This window comes from Thunnus thynnus, chromosome 1, assembly GCF_963924715.1.
Source record: "Thunnus thynnus chromosome 1, fThuThy2.1, whole genome shotgun sequence".
Classification (NCBI taxonomy): Eukaryota; Metazoa; Chordata; class Actinopteri; order Scombriformes; family Scombridae; genus Thunnus; species Thunnus thynnus.
The window spans coordinates 29,752,507-29,767,940 of record NC_089517.1 but is presented as its reverse complement, the minus strand read 5'-3'; the positions used below and the strand labels follow the sequence as shown (position 1 = coordinate 29,767,940).

The window sequence follows — 15,434 nt, the reverse complement described above, 5'->3', positions numbered from 1 at the left end:
CTGTTGTATTTAGGACAGCCAAATGAAGCTTATACATCCTGAGACTCACCAAGGTGATTCTGCAGCTCCTTAGTGCGTCCGTCTTCAGTAGGAGCAATCAGGTCCCACATGAAGCTTTTGATTTTGTCATCTCCACGATAATGGACCAGGCAGTAGGACAGCAGGGCCCTGCAGATGGCCTCCACATCCCACTCTGTCAGCTGCTTCTTAAAACGCCCATGGTTGAGAATATCTTTCCAACGACCCCAGCTGGACAACGAAAAAAAATTATTTTATTAAATTCCTTATTTACACAGGGATTAAATCAAGAAAACATTTGTGAGCCTGAAAAGTTGTCCAGGAGGAAATGTGTACAATTTATTGAATTAAATATTATATTAATTTAAAACTGCTCTATGCCTGATATTAGGCATGGTGAGAACTTTAAAATGTTGTTTGGGTATACTATTTGGAGGACACTTCAGTGGTGAAACTCAACATGTACATGGTTTTACAATTAAATTGATGATAGCTTTGTTCATTTGTAGAAAACTGCCATTGGCCATTTACAGTGGGGAACATTGTGAGGAAACATTACTGACTGTAGAAGATTTATCTGTCCTGCATTGTATTACATGTGTTTCAGTCAGGCTGCTGTAGGTTGATAGTGGCTTAAACTAATTTTAATCATCTTACCCGTATACAAGCAGGTTCTTCTCTACTCTGAAGCACTCTGTGCGTCCATAGCTGTTGAGGCGGTCATGGTTTCGCCTGAGTTTAGGTTTGGTCTCGTCATTGTCGCTTTCACCCTCGGAAAGCTCTGCCAGCTCATCCTTGGTGGCGCTGAAGGGCCGAGTCTGCTTTCTGACACGGGGAGTGTCAATCACCAAGCTGTTCTGTAGAGGGGAGGGGCAATCAAAATTTCAGCAAAGGGTTTTCCGTTCATATAAAACATGATCTGGAGAGTTGTGCCATTTCTGTAATGTCCTTATTATTCTTTACTCAGTGTATTTCTGTCATTTGTGGTGCAGTACTTACTCTGCCATTGACCATATCCACATCGATGTCTGCCTTTTTGGCCCACTTGTCCCAGAAGTTGGGGTCATCCAGAGAGATGTCTGTGCGGTTTCCGGATGCCACAAAACTGGCCTGAAAGCAGACATCAGAATCATAACGATTCATAATGATCTGTGCCATTGTCTGTACGTCTAACTATGAGCTGCTATTGGTTGGCAATCAAAAACAGTCAGTGACCTGTAAAATATTCACATCACTTTCAAAAGACATTATTGTTGAATTATATAAAATACATTTATGGTCAAAGAGAGTGAGAGTGAAAAAGCCACGGCATAGTAATATAGTGGCACACAATGCACTATATTAAGCTACAACAGAATCTTCATATATAAAGTGTTGTGTGCATGTTGCACCACCTTTGCAAAGGTGGATCCTCGTCCCTCAGACTCAATGGTGATGGTCTTTGTCCTGCGCTGGAGGATCTGGTCGATGTCCTCCTCACAGAATTTGGCCCCTTCATCTTCCTCATCCATGATGGCCCCATAGGCACCACGTCGCAACAGATCCTCGATCTCCTTCTTAGACAGCTGCTGCTGCACCGCCTGGGAGGTAAGGAGAATGTTTGGCAGTGAGGGGAAAGAAAACACAGCCACCGAGTAAAAATAAGTGACATTACCAAATAATATTGCAAAATTCATTGGTAAGGTACATGTTACATACATGCTTGAGGAAAAACTTACTGTTAATACCTACAAAAGTCTAAGTGTTCTCAGACATAGCCTGCTTAATACACAGCGCACACACACGGAGTATTAAAATAATAAGAGCAGCAGCCCTGTATCTAACCCCAACAGCTGTTTAGTATGCAAATATGTTCAGTCAAACCAGATGTGGCGACCTGCTAATAGCTAACAACCCCCTTATAGTTCAGATAATTCTCAGAGGACACCAACTGCAGCTAAACATCCACCTACACACTTCACACACTGTTGACACACGCCCTCAGAGAGAGATTAGACTCTAATAGGATCGGTTACACTTGAAGTGGAAATTTTAAGAGTGAGCTCCAAGTTTTAGGGTGTTTAAACTGTTCTTTTTCCTTTGCTTAGCATCTTCTTGTTGTCTGCCGTATGGCACAGAGTTTCTCTGGTGTCATTCGGGACTGATGATATCGGAAAGTGTTGACTTATTATTGTTGAGAAGACAATGTCCTGTGAGGACTGTGGTTAAACTTAAGTTCTTAATTTCCTTTCCAGATTTTAAGATTTTAATTCATTTTAAATATGATGATAAAATGAGTAGCTGCAGAAGAGGGTGGCTGAGTTAAAAAAAAAAAAAAGTTGTAAAATGAGTTTGGTGGGTATGGCAGAGTATGTTAAGAAGAAAATACAGCTGTTTAATGATGCAATAGTTAAACTGAAAAATGTCATGTCCAGCCAAGGTCAACTTGTGAAATTGGATTTTATAATCACAAGCACTGTCTGAAAACAAACACTTCTCTTTGGAAATAAACTGAACATAATTTTAAAGACTTAATGTTTTAATTCCACATTTCTATTCCAGGCCATTTGGACAATTCTCAAACTTACCCCTCCCCCAGTACCTCCTCCCAGGCTGTTATCTCGGCCACTCATGCTCTGCAACACTGCTTTGTCCAAACCCAGCTTGAGGCTGGCACGATCAAACATTTCCCGCTCATACGAGTTCCTGGTGATCAGACGGTACACCTTCACTGCCTTGTTCTGACCGATCCGATGGCAGCGAGCCTGGGCCTGTGAAGAACAGAAAAACGGAGTAGTGCAATACACGTGCAAATAGGTTTCATTTCTATATCTGAAGTTTAAGCTAATTGACACCTGCTTTTAAATCACTGATCAAAATGAAAAATGTTAATTTCTACATGATAAAGGCTAATGTAAATAATGAAGTAATGCTCATGTATTCTTGATTGGACACAGTGTAAAGCATTTTCCATGGTGATGAGTCTAGCTGGCAAGTGTTTACATGAGCAGATGTCACACAAGAGATAACCGTTAGTGTGCCAGAATTCTCTAATGCCTAAACATTAGTGGTACATATCCACAGTGGTACATTGCATAGACTACTGTGTGTACGTGTGTGCGTATATGTGTTTGTGTATGTATGTCCTACCTGCAGGTCGTTCTGCGGGTTCCAGTCAGAGTCAAAGATGATACAGGTGTCTGCTGCTGTGAGGTTGATTCCCAGGCCTCCAGCTCTTGTACACAGAAGGAAAACGAAGCGGTCTGAGTCAGGCTTGCTGAAGCGGTCAATGGCGGCCTGCCGCAGGTTCCCACGAACACGTCCATCTATCCGCTCATACAAGTACCTGCAAGACAAAAAATGCTTGTTTGTGACAATAATGCATTCAATACGTGGCTTATCTGAAAGATACTTCACTTATACTTAAATATTAAATATAAAAAGTTTGGTTATGTTTGTGTTTTCCTAAGTAGTTTGATTAGTGAATTAAGCTCTTAAAAACTATCTTGACCTGTCATAACTGAAACAGCCATAGTACTTATGGACTGGGACCGGGCCTGGATGTACACCTAAAAAAAGGCACCCTCAAAAGGTAAAACTCTTTCTCTGTGTGGTGATCCTCTTTCATCTTTTCTCATCCCCTCCCACACTCTGACCCCCCACCCTCCCCGGGGTAATCCACTTCCAGTCAGGAGAAACTCCTTCTTGTCTAATGTGGTGGAGCCCTGAGGGCTTCTGTAACCTGCTGCTGAACCTTGTCTAGGTCTGTGCTGCACAGCACCTCGTGTTTACAATAGTTTAGGGTGTGCTCCAGCTGCTGGAGGGAAGCCAGAAGAAAAAGCGAGAGAGGCAGAAACAGAGACATGAAAGCAACAAAAAGAAAAGTGAGAAAAAGACCCAAAAGAGTAAGAACAGTGAAACGGAAAAGATGGAAGAAGAGGAGTGAAGATGAATAAAAAATAAAGGCAAAGATGAGAACCAGAGACCCTAACGCTTAGTTGTAAATATGAAATTCCTAAATGTAATTAAATCCTAACCCTCCCCCTTGTTGTCTGGCTAGAATGTCCTGAACACTCACTCCATCAGGTTTTTATGGGGCTTTCGGACATTACTCAAGACACTGCTGACACAGACAGAACCAGACACACACAGAAAGGTGACCAAGCTCACAATTTGAGTGTCAAAGCAATGTTGTACTTAAGTTGTATAGTAGGTTTATGGCCATGATATAAGTACAAATGGTGTCCATCATCTTTATCAGCTGCTCCTGTGCTCTGTGAGCAAGGAAACAGACTTGCATTTTTTAAAGCTTTTAATTCACACCCATTTTAGGTTAAAAAACATTTTTTTTTTTTTTAAAAATCACTCTTTTAGCACAAAAACAGGAAAAAGACTGAGATTGATTTGACCTGAATCAACAAATACTGTAAATAAAAGAAAATCATGTTATTACATTATTTAGATAGTGAAATAGCTCTATTTATTAACCCTTAATCTTTGAAAATGAACCCTTATAGTGGAGACCAGATGTTATATTAAATTAGTATGTTTACCAATGCATCTGTGAAAAGGACTGACTTTTTTATGCTTTAGCAAAATGATGCGAGTTTCGAGATCTGTTTAGCCATACACTGAGAGTTTAAGAGGAGAGAAGAAAATACTACTTGATGTTTCCCCTCCAGAGCAATTACTTAAGACAATTTCCTTCACCAATCCAAAGATATGCAAGAATGAGGAGTGAGAATATGAAGGTGTTTGTCTGTATATGTGTCGTCTGTGTGTACACACTGCCTTTTGCCCTGTGCATGCTGGGATAGATTCCTGCTCCCTGTGACTCAGAACAGGATAAATGGTTGCAGATAATAGATGGATGGATGTGTTGTTTTGAGGCTCCATACCTCTAATTGCTAATGCTGCTGGTATCTGTTATTGCTGCTGCCAACTGCTCTCACTGGCCATTGGCCGTCATGTATCACATGCTAAAACACATCTCTACAGAAATAGAGATATCCTGTTCCTAATCATTTGCAGCCATATGAATTATAGTTCCCAGTATATTGTAAATCCTAGTTATAACGTTCACACTAAATCCTAACTGTCACATGCACAAGTTTTTTAATCTTAAAGAACCATATGAAGCCAGAGGATAAAAGTGGCTTTACATTTTTGAGCAGCAGCGGTTCAACAGGAAAAAGAAGTGGGGGGGGGGTGATCTCTGCAGTAAATTTTCAGCACAAGTTGATTTTCCTCCCTACATACACTGACAGAAATTGTTACCCTTTTCAACAATAAATATCACACTGCTTAATTACGATCTGTTGTCATGTACACACACACGCACACCCACCACTTTTTGCAATGCATGATTTCTTTTCCATACTTCAGTCAGAATGTCCTTAATCATCTGATCTGTCATCATTACCTTCTCTGAATGAGGTAGTCTTCCAAGATGTCCAGGCAGCGCACCATTTGGGAGAAGATGAGCACCTTGTGCCCTCCGGCCTTCATCTTGGGCAGCAGTTTGTCAATGAGGACCAGCTTCCCGGCAGACTGCACCATAGCCTGCAGGTGAAAGTCGATGGCAGTAGGACTATACACCTCCCTGAAGTCCTCTAGGATCTTCTCTTCTGCCCCTGGCGTAGCGAAGAAATTGATACATTAGCATTACTGTGTCTTTGTGCTTTTCAGTGTGCATTCATGAAGATACGGGCTCTACTGTTGTATTTTCTCAAGCAGCAGCAAACATTTACACAATACAGATGAACAAAGAGAAACTTCAGAAATATCTCTGCATCAAATACATTCCTCATCTTACTGTCAACTTCTTACATGCCTGTGTAATATATACAGCATGAATTTTACGAGTATATGCTACAAATGCCATCCTACAGATTTGATACTGGTGACAAATACTAGGCAGACTCAGTGCAGATGCAAATATCCTCATGGTTTTCTTAATCCAACATCACCGGTATGCAGAGTTTGATGTAACGATCCCTTGAGGCATCAAATTATAGTGATCACCATAATCTGCTAAACTGTGTCCACTTCTCCTCCACAAGACTAAACAGGAAATTGTGGAATTGTAGGCCTTCTGCAGCTTTGCCTGCCAAAATTACAACTGTATATTTCAACAGTATTTAAAAATAAAAACAGTCACTTGGTAAGTATCATCCTACCTTTGATGAGGTAGGGGTGGTTGCAGCACTTTCTCAGCTCCATCATTGTGTTGACCAGGTTGGGCATATTTGCCTGGCCAGCTCCTTTAGCCAGGAAAGAAAAGTTCTTCTCTAGGATGGCACGGTAGTATTTCTTCTGAATGTTGGTGAGTTCAACCTCTATGATGGTTTCTTCTTTAGGGGCCAACTTCTTCTCCACATCCTCCTTCAACCGACGCAGCATCATGGGCTTTAAGATACCCTGAAGCTTCTGTACCTGTGGGCCAAAAAAGATGACGGTTACAGTTATGAAATTCACTAACTGCTGCGCTTGACTTGGTTTAGAGCAGGAGCCAAAACAAACAGTGTCACACATGACATTTCAAAGGTTTTGATGTGCTCCAGTCAGTTTTCCATTGCCAAGTTGAGAATAATTTATTATAGTCAATAATTGTATCCAAAATTTGATTGCAGTGCAGCATCAGACCAAGCATTTCAGTTTCCTTTCCTTTCCTCAACTCCCACGACTGTAATGGATGACGCAGAGGCAAAGAACCACTAAAACTACACAACTGGGTAAAGTACATGTAATCTAGTAGGAGTAACCAAACACAGAACTAGAATGTAGTATTTTATATCAAAGGCTTTACATCATATTCTGTATATTATTAATATCTGACAATAGACTTAATACATTTCTTTATTCCATATTTACCATCACAGCATTACACATACAGGCCCTTGTCTAACATCAGTTATGTTGTGATGGTGAACAAGAACCTCTTAACATCAAGAGCTTTTACTATGAAAAGGACTTCACATTCCCACTGGCACTAAGAGCTTCTAGTTTTAGTATCCAGTGTACAGCTGTAGCTGTTCCAAATATTTTAACTTTCAGCCTGAGAACGACACTTCAAACATGTTGTAATGGTCTTTCCCCAGACTTCTCTTCAGTGTTACTGGCGAGCGAAATGCCAAATACCAGCAGTATGTAGAGGAAAGGTAAAAGGCATTTTTCTTGTGAGCAATTGTGTCAATACAATGAGTAGCATAATACTCCATTATCTCCTACCATTATCCACCATATGGTGTGTGTGTGTGCTGTACAAAATGTCACTGTGGCCTAGTTAGAAAAAGCTCCACTTCAAGGGTTCCATCTGTACCAATAGGATCTTTGTATCTGAGCAACGATGTGTGCTGTGAAGGTCTAAAAAAGACAATAATTTGGCTGTCCTTTCATATAATACACCAACACTAAAAATTGTCTTTCCTTGAAACAATTGTAAACCTTAAGGTGACAGAAATAACAACAGAAGCTCAAACTACATTATTTGATAATTTCATCTCTTATTACATTGTATGTTCACTGTGATATCTGTTGTATGACTGATTCTGATCATTCACAAAACATAAACATGTTAGGCCATGTTGTCCATGTATCTGCAGGCTCACCTGCTCCTCAGTCTTGAGGTCTCCAAACTCCTGCATGAAGGTGTTTTCTGAGGGGAAGCGTGCAGGCTCCAGGAAGTGAAGCAGGCTGAAAAGCTCCTCCACTGTGTTTTGAAGAGGAGTTCCTGTCAGCAGGACCTTGTGCTCCTGAAATACGGCAAGAGTAGAATGTTAAAGTATTTATAATTAGATTCATTTATCAAAAGCCCTCCTGAAACAAACTTTTTTCAATTATTGGTTTATTAATGATCATTTCTTACATTCTGTATCAAGGCTTGCTTACTTAATTAAACAGCATAACAGAGTGTAACAGGAAGGGCTAGACATAATGTTTTGAGCATTTCATTCAAGTCAAAATAGATTGTATTAGTTTGAAAACTACACAGTGAAACTCTGCACAGCACTGTGTGTTATTTGAAATGACTTTTCATTCCCATTTCTCCCTCTAAGCTGATGGTTTACGTACCAGACTCATGAGCTTGAAGCCTTCTAGCAGCTTGCAGTTCTTGTTCTTGAGGCGGTGGGCCTCATCGATGATAACACAGCGCCACTCTATGGCGTTGAGCTCGGGACAGCCTCCCAAGATCATCTCAAATGTGGTGATAACAGCCTGGAACTTGTAAGCACCTCGTATCGCACGGCCCTTAAGCAAAAAAGGGAAGATTGTCAGATTGGTTCATAAAACATCTAAAAAAACATTTTTAGAGAGGTCATTTTTTGTGTTATGATGCACCAGAAATAGTGTCTGTTTTTCAGGTGAAGGTATGTAAATTTTCTGTGATTTTTTTTTTTTTAGTAAATTTGAATTATGTACTTATTATGTAAGAATGTGTGCAGTCATTCAAAAAACTGTATTCAGAGAACTATGCAAATGATTAAACTGTAAAATAGAGAAGAGTGCAGACAGAAATGCTGCAAACACATGAATATTTAAAGTACACATGGCTTACTTCAGTTTTAGATTTCATCAGCAATCTAAAAACACACCTTTTCATTGGGAAGCTATCTACAGTATAACAAGGACATGAGAGCACAACCACCAGTGAGTACTTATCCTGTTTGTTTATTTGTTTGTTTGTCTGTCTGGGATGGTATTGCCTCACCTTGCCTCTCCATTTGTATCTATTGCCTTGACAACAGTCCTCCTGGGATACTCAGCTATTCAGTAACCCCCTCCCACAGCCAGCCAGCCAACAGACTGCTGTAGAGGAGCCTCTCCCTCTGATATGCCTGAGCAGCACTGACAGAGAGTTCCCCTTGGGGGCTGCTATGACATCACAGGCTGCCTGAGAGACAGTCTGGTGGCGGCTGCGCTCTGTTCTACTCTCGCTCGAGTTCATTCCTCTTACGGATCGTCTGAATACTAAGAGCTCCTAACTGCCTGTTGCGACACATCACATGGCCTGCCAACCACAGAGCGCCTCAGCCTGAGGCTCACTAACTACCTACCAGCCTACTTATTACTGGCAGGCATGTGCCCTTCTTTGAATCTTTTGTTATATGTGACGTTAGCACTATAAACCCCTTATTCATAAAACATTCTCATGCCCTACCTTTTAAGCAATGATGGGCTTGATAAACAATTAAGGTTACATGAATACATGTAAATGTTTTCTTTAGATTAATGTAGCTAGACCCACATTTAGAAGCATATCTGTAGGTCTTTTATGGCTCTTTGACCTACGAATCCATTTCCAAAATGTATGTGTATTTTCTAAAATGTATAACTGTCTATCCAAAGGTGATTTGTCTTCCTCTGAAACACTGTGGTTTATATGAGTTTGCTGCAGTAGTTACTGAGTCCCACTGAGTGTTTCTGGCCTTTATGTTACACGTGGTAATCACGTTCTGCCTGGCTATTCAATATCTGACTCCTATTGTTGTATGCAGGCCTCCTGTTTTGAAACATATCATTAGATTACTCACAGGACTTCATGTTGCTGACACTGTGCTGCTGTTTTCTAAAAAAGCACTGTGATTATTTTAATCAAAGTGAATCACTGCTTTCCGGTCTAAAGGTAAGCACAGCGATGTTGCTTTCTGCGTGCCTGTCTTCAAAAGGGTAGATTAGGTATGTTGAGATAAACTAAAAGGCCTCTCAAACCTCTCAATTCCTTTTGTATTAGATAGAGACAAGCTGGAGGCCAAGCTGTACCTACAACTGATTCTTGCCCTGCTGCTCAAGGAAAATATATGATGAAACAAAGTTAAACAGAAATTCACTGGCTACAACAAGACGTGTCTTGAGCCTTGAGAGGACACACTGCCAATAAAACAAAGCACAGACGCTTTCCATTGATGTTGTATTTTTCTCAAAGACAGGAACATACTGAGAACGGTATGTGATATAATTTATGTGCCACATTACTCCTGTGCAGTATGTTTGAGGTTCTATACCTCAAACATACTGCTATCACCTCCACTCTGAAAGTTGTAGGCAAAAAGATCTCTGTGTTTTGCGCTCATTTACCTGTGCATCCCTGAAATACATCTCATACTGCTGGAGCATCTGCCTGCTGACCATGCTTCCATGATAGACGATGACATTAAGATGGGTCCAAGTACGGAACTCGCGCTCCCAGTTGGCAATGGTGGAGAGTGGAGCAATTATGAGGAATGGCCCCTTGATGCCCGCGCGATAGATTTCATCTAGGAATGTGATTGACTGGATGGTCTTTCCCAGGCCCATCTCGTCTGCCAGGATGCAGTTCCGTCTGACAGATGGAGATAACAAGGGTTAGAGGGGAAGAAGAAGAGACATAATTGGGATACAATAACAACAAGAATGAGAAGTTGTGTGTAGAAAAACTGGATGAGACACTTAAAAATTAATGTCAACTGTGTGAAAATTTAACGATTATACTCCTGGCATGCAAGTATATTAGACAGAATGTGCTTCAAATTTGGTCCATGCTGCTGCATGAGTTATTGTGTCTCCATACCACCAGGACATAGTAACGTGTATTTATGGTGAGCATTTCTGTTGGGTCTAACAGTTCTTGTACTGGTTAAAAGCACACAACAAATGTGTGTTGGAAGAAAAAGTGCATGATAAAGATTAAGAAATAGAGGAAGAAGAAAGGGAAACAAAGGAAATGCACTAAGCACAAGATATTAAAAGAATAAACAGAGAACAACGAAGGAGAAAAAGACCTCATCGGCAGTAATAACAGACAAAGAGATGAGATACAACATAATGGCAAATGCAACTGCCTCTGCTGTGTGGTGTACTCCGGCAAACCATTTATTCAGCTGTCCAGTGGGTGGGGGTATTATGTCTTGATGCTAATTGCAACGTGCAGATATTCCCACTGGCCTCTTAAGCAGCTCTCTACTTTTGATGAATCTCTCTGCATAGGCATACACAAACTCCTGCATGCTCACACATAACAAAGCCAATTCCCAGGGTTAATGCAAGCACACTGACACTTTGTACTCCAAATGTACTGTGCTTCACTTCTTTTGTGATCGTGGGCAAAGAAAAGCAATTGTTGTTGCAGCAATGTGCACCTTGACAGGAAATTTGACTCTCCTTGCAGGATAAACCAAATAATGTGAATACAGCCAAGTCACGGCGCGGTACACACACACACACACAGACCAGGAAAAGTGATTCATTATTCATTAATGGTGGTCCCCATGCACAAGAATTCTCTTGCAATACAAATCGGCCAATACAAAATCGTTGAATCAATTAATATAGTGTAGTATTTTATTAGCATGGGATTACTGAAAGCAAATATGTACATTTTGCTTGAAGTGTAAGGTATACTAATTTTACTACATGTTAGGGGTGTAACACAAAGCTACATATGTATCCCTATCGGTTTGTCACAGAAATATCTGTATTAGTATCTGAATCCAAATTTGTACCGGGAGTGGACATGGCTTATACCTGGTGTTGTTAGAAATTGTCTAGTCTGCTTCATTTTCTGTTTTTACTGCCATTTGTACTCCTCATTCATATATCTATAAGTTTAGCCTCCAACAAAATAGCATAATATTTTAACAATGTACCTGGATTAATCAAATAATAAGACACTCCCCTCCAGCGAGAGGCTGCAATCTATCGAAACCAAAACTTCACACCACAACAACAGTTTCTTCCCGACTGCAGCTGGCCTCATCAACAAGGCCCGGGACCACTACCAACACTGACTCTCATCCCATCCATGGATTCTACACCTTATATTAATGTAAAATCTTGTTATTTGCACATCTGTGAACACATCCACATCTGACATGGTGCATTACAGTGATGCAGGTAAACAGTGTTACACCCACAAAAAACCCTGGTAAATCAGGGTTACAGACACTGGTCACGTACACGTTTTCACAATGAACAATTCACACCCGTGGCAATATGTTTTCCCTGGTTTGTAAGTGTGAAAGGGCTGTAGGTGTGTGCAGGTATGCATATGCCGTACTTATAACTGACCTGTTGTACCAGTTGAAGAGGAGCCAGTTGACCCCCTCTAGCTGGTAGTCCCTGAGGCTGTTGCTATTCCTGTATTCTCTCGACTGCTCCCTCTTCTTCCACAGATTGGCTGGGGGCCGCTCCTAAGTGACAAATTTTATAATGAGAGTTCATACAGCAGTTTGGAAATTAATTGTGATTTTAAATTTGATATGAAAACATTTCTATGGAAGGCAAGGAAGTGATATATATACACTTATTAAAAGTAAGGCAAGATGAACTAAAAAGAAAAAAGGCATAAGAAGAAAAAATTAAATAACCTCTAATAAAAAACAAAATACTATTTTTACTTTTCCAGCTGAAACATCACTGCTCTTGAAGTAACTGACACAAGGTGTGTGTGTTTCTCTTAGGTTTCTTCACTTCGCTGTGTGTACATGAATCTCATGTTTGACTAATGATACCCATTAATTTTAGGACGCAATGTTACATGCGTGTAGCATAAACAATTTCTTATCAACGATTCCACCTGAATCAAATAAAATAATACAAAAGAAACAGGAATATTAAAAAGGGAAACTCCCTTATTAATTATTTCAAAATACCATCTAACTACCATCTAAGTCTCTGTCTGTCTGTCTGTCTGTCTGTCTGTCTGTCTGTCTGTCTGTCTGTCTGTCTGTCTGTCTGTCTGTCTGTCTGTCTGTCTGTCTGTCTGTCTGTCTGTCTGTCTGTCTGTCTGTCTGTCTGTCTGTCTGTCTGTCTGTCTGTCTGTCTGTCTGTCGATTTTCTCTACAACCATTCATCAGATCAACTTCACACTTGGCAGGTGTACGGCTGAGGACCCAAGGAAGTGCAGTGTCAACTGTGAAATTGTTTGGATGGGCAGTTCTTGAGAAAGCTGCAAGCAGCAATACCGGAGGCCAAGCAATTGGCCCATTCCAAACAGGCACATTTTGAACGGCCACTGCACTAGTACCAGCAATTCTAAATCCTACACCACCAACAAAACAAAATATATACAGTATGAGAGCAACAGGGTAAAATGGAAATATGGTGATAAGTAAGGAATGTAGGTGGGCATGGCTCACCATCCTGCATGAGTCCGGCTTGGCTGCCTGCAGCTGCTCAAACTCTTCAATCTTGCTCTGATCTACGTCGTCCTTCAGCTCCCAGGTGCTGTCCTCATAAGGCAAAGAGCACCACTTCACCAGGTAGTACACCACCTCCTGCAGCAGGCAGAGGAGAATTAGCGCTGAGAAAGACTAGAGCGAGGCCAAGCTCTGCTTTTATAATATTAACAAAGGCTGCGAGGAAGCCTATTAGGATGGCCTTGGGCACTTCTGAAATACAAAGACATCGCTAGAGTGGAGAATATAACTCAAAGGAACAAAACCACCAAAAAACTGAAAAAGAGTAAAACATGTTCAGACACATAAATACACACACTACAAACGGATATGATTACCAAATGAAAAAGCATTAGGTTTACCTCCCCTGTGTCTTTGTCCTCACAATATGACACCTCCAGCACTCTGTCCACCTCTACGTAGTCAGGGTTAAAGGGGTCCTCTTCCATCTGAGAGAGATGGAAAGAAATGGAATGGATGGAAAAAAGAGAGAGAAAAAGAGATAATAAACCTGTGCCCACCCACCATCTGGAGTCTGAGAAAAGCATCACTACTTTATCGACTGAGCAAGTAAAGAGATTCAAATATATGCACACAGATGTGCCTGCCCACACAAACAAACAAAAAAAATATATATATTAAACGTCCACACATAAACATATCCTATTTTTATGCATGCACACATGTCCTAACAGACGCCAAATTAACACACACCTGCACATACCAAATGTCCACATACTATAAGTGTATCCACACAAAGACAGTATACAGTATGTCCACAAACACAAACACACAGCCTTACATCTGCGAAGAAGAGCGCCCTCTGTGCTTGTTTCATCTTGAAGCGTTTGATCTTCTGCTGAATCCTCTTGTCTTTCTCCAGCTGCTGCTCTGTAGCCCACTCACAGTGTAGGTAGGAGCTGACACCCGCACACACACACGCACGCACAGAAAAACACACACAAATACACGATCAGACCAGGGTGAGAAACCTTGAAAAACACCCTCTAAATATCATTTGGGGCAACTGCTGAGGCCACCAGGTGTGATCACAGATTGCAGATGTGATCATAGAGGCTTTAACTGACATGTTGTTCACACAGTTGCTGAACTATATAAAATCAAATATGACATTCCATCCTTTTCATCATCGGCCTGAAAAAGTAATGAATGTGATCTGGCTGATGACAGATTATCCATCATGTGAAAAGAAATTATTTCTCTGGGAGGCTGAGGCAGTAAACCTGTTTCATAAATCCTGATTTTCCATACTCTCAAATTGATAATTTGCTGTGGGAAGGAGCTAGAATTATTAATAATGTCCCTGAGTTAGAAGAAGAAAAATGAAATCACTGTTGCAAAATGTGATGATAACATACATGATACTGATACATCTTTCTGTGATACTGAAAGATGTCCCAAGGACGCCTGAGATGCGTGTGTGCTTGTGAGATTGCAGAGTCCTTATTCAGCATCCTTTCATAAAGGACATCTGTACATTTTATAAATGTAGTTCATCCAATCTTAATCACTGCTGAAAAAATATTCAAAAAAGAGAAATAATAATTCCAATATTTCTGTTCTGTGTAATTCATAAAAACAGTTGCTAACTAGAACTAACTTCAAAGAAGCTATACATGTAACTGAACGATGTACTTACTAGTTTTTGTATTTTACAAAAAACTCCTCCACTTCCACCACCACTCCTGGAGAGACCTGCAGAGGTTTAAAGTAAAAGAGGAATATAATAATTAGAGACAAATTCAAGATATAAATACCATGTAAAATAACATACTGACAAAGTTTATATATCTGGCAAAATAATTGCAATCATGACTGTGTAGCTACTTTCTTTTACAAACACTAAAACCAGGAAACAACAATTATTACCTCCTTCTTGACGATACGAGAGGACATGATTTTGTCAACAACAGCAGCATCCTCCTCACTAGGATTTTCCTACAAAGGCAGTGAAAATGAAACATTTAATGTCAAGTGCTATTAAATGGTCTCCCAGAGCAGAAATCTGCATAAACTTCAGGACATTTCATAATACAAAAACTCAATTGTTCACGACAACAGCGGAAAACTGCACAGTCTGTTCATGATGTTGCTCATCTGTGGCTTCTCCCTTTTCTTTCCTAGTTTTTTGTTTTGTTTTTTACAGTTTTTTTTTCTTATCTCAATCAAGGATCAAAGGTTCGAGGCTGTCTTGTGTTGTATGGATTGTGAAGCCATCTGGTAAATTTGTGATTTTGGAATATATAAATAATTGAGTTGAGG

General features: G+C 40.4%; 1 protein-coding gene across 9 annotated transcripts in view; it reads right to left on the bottom strand.

Moving 5' to 3' along the window:
- The window catches only part of chd9 (chromodomain helicase DNA binding protein 9), a 78,659-nt gene that overhangs the window by 15,281 nt on the left and 47,944 nt on the right, over nt 1-15,434 (bottom strand). For all 9 annotated transcript variants that reach the window (XM_067594902.1, XM_067594912.1, XM_067594919.1 and 6 more), the window contains 17 exons: nt 15,042-15,110; nt 14,812-14,867; nt 13,954-14,071; nt 13,514-13,600; nt 13,113-13,250; nt 12,043-12,164; nt 10,075-10,318; nt 8,071-8,247; nt 7,608-7,751; nt 6,177-6,432; nt 5,420-5,630; nt 3,148-3,343; nt 2,586-2,768; nt 1,413-1,598; nt 1,018-1,128; nt 676-875; nt 50-249 (listed from right to left, as the gene is read on the bottom strand). In XM_067594902.1, the coding sequence (XP_067451003.1) occupies nt 50-249; nt 676-875; nt 1,018-1,128; nt 1,413-1,598; nt 2,586-2,768; nt 3,148-3,343; nt 5,420-5,630; nt 6,177-6,432; nt 7,608-7,751; nt 8,071-8,247; nt 10,075-10,318; nt 12,043-12,164; nt 13,113-13,250; nt 13,514-13,600; nt 13,954-14,071; nt 14,812-14,867; nt 15,042-15,110 (2,698 nt within the window). The remainder of the gene's footprint in view (nt 1-49; nt 250-675; nt 876-1,017; nt 1,129-1,412; nt 1,599-2,585; nt 2,769-3,147; nt 3,344-5,419; nt 5,631-6,176; nt 6,433-7,607; nt 7,752-8,070; nt 8,248-10,074; nt 10,319-12,042; nt 12,165-13,112; nt 13,251-13,513; nt 13,601-13,953; nt 14,072-14,811; nt 14,868-15,041; nt 15,111-15,434) is intronic.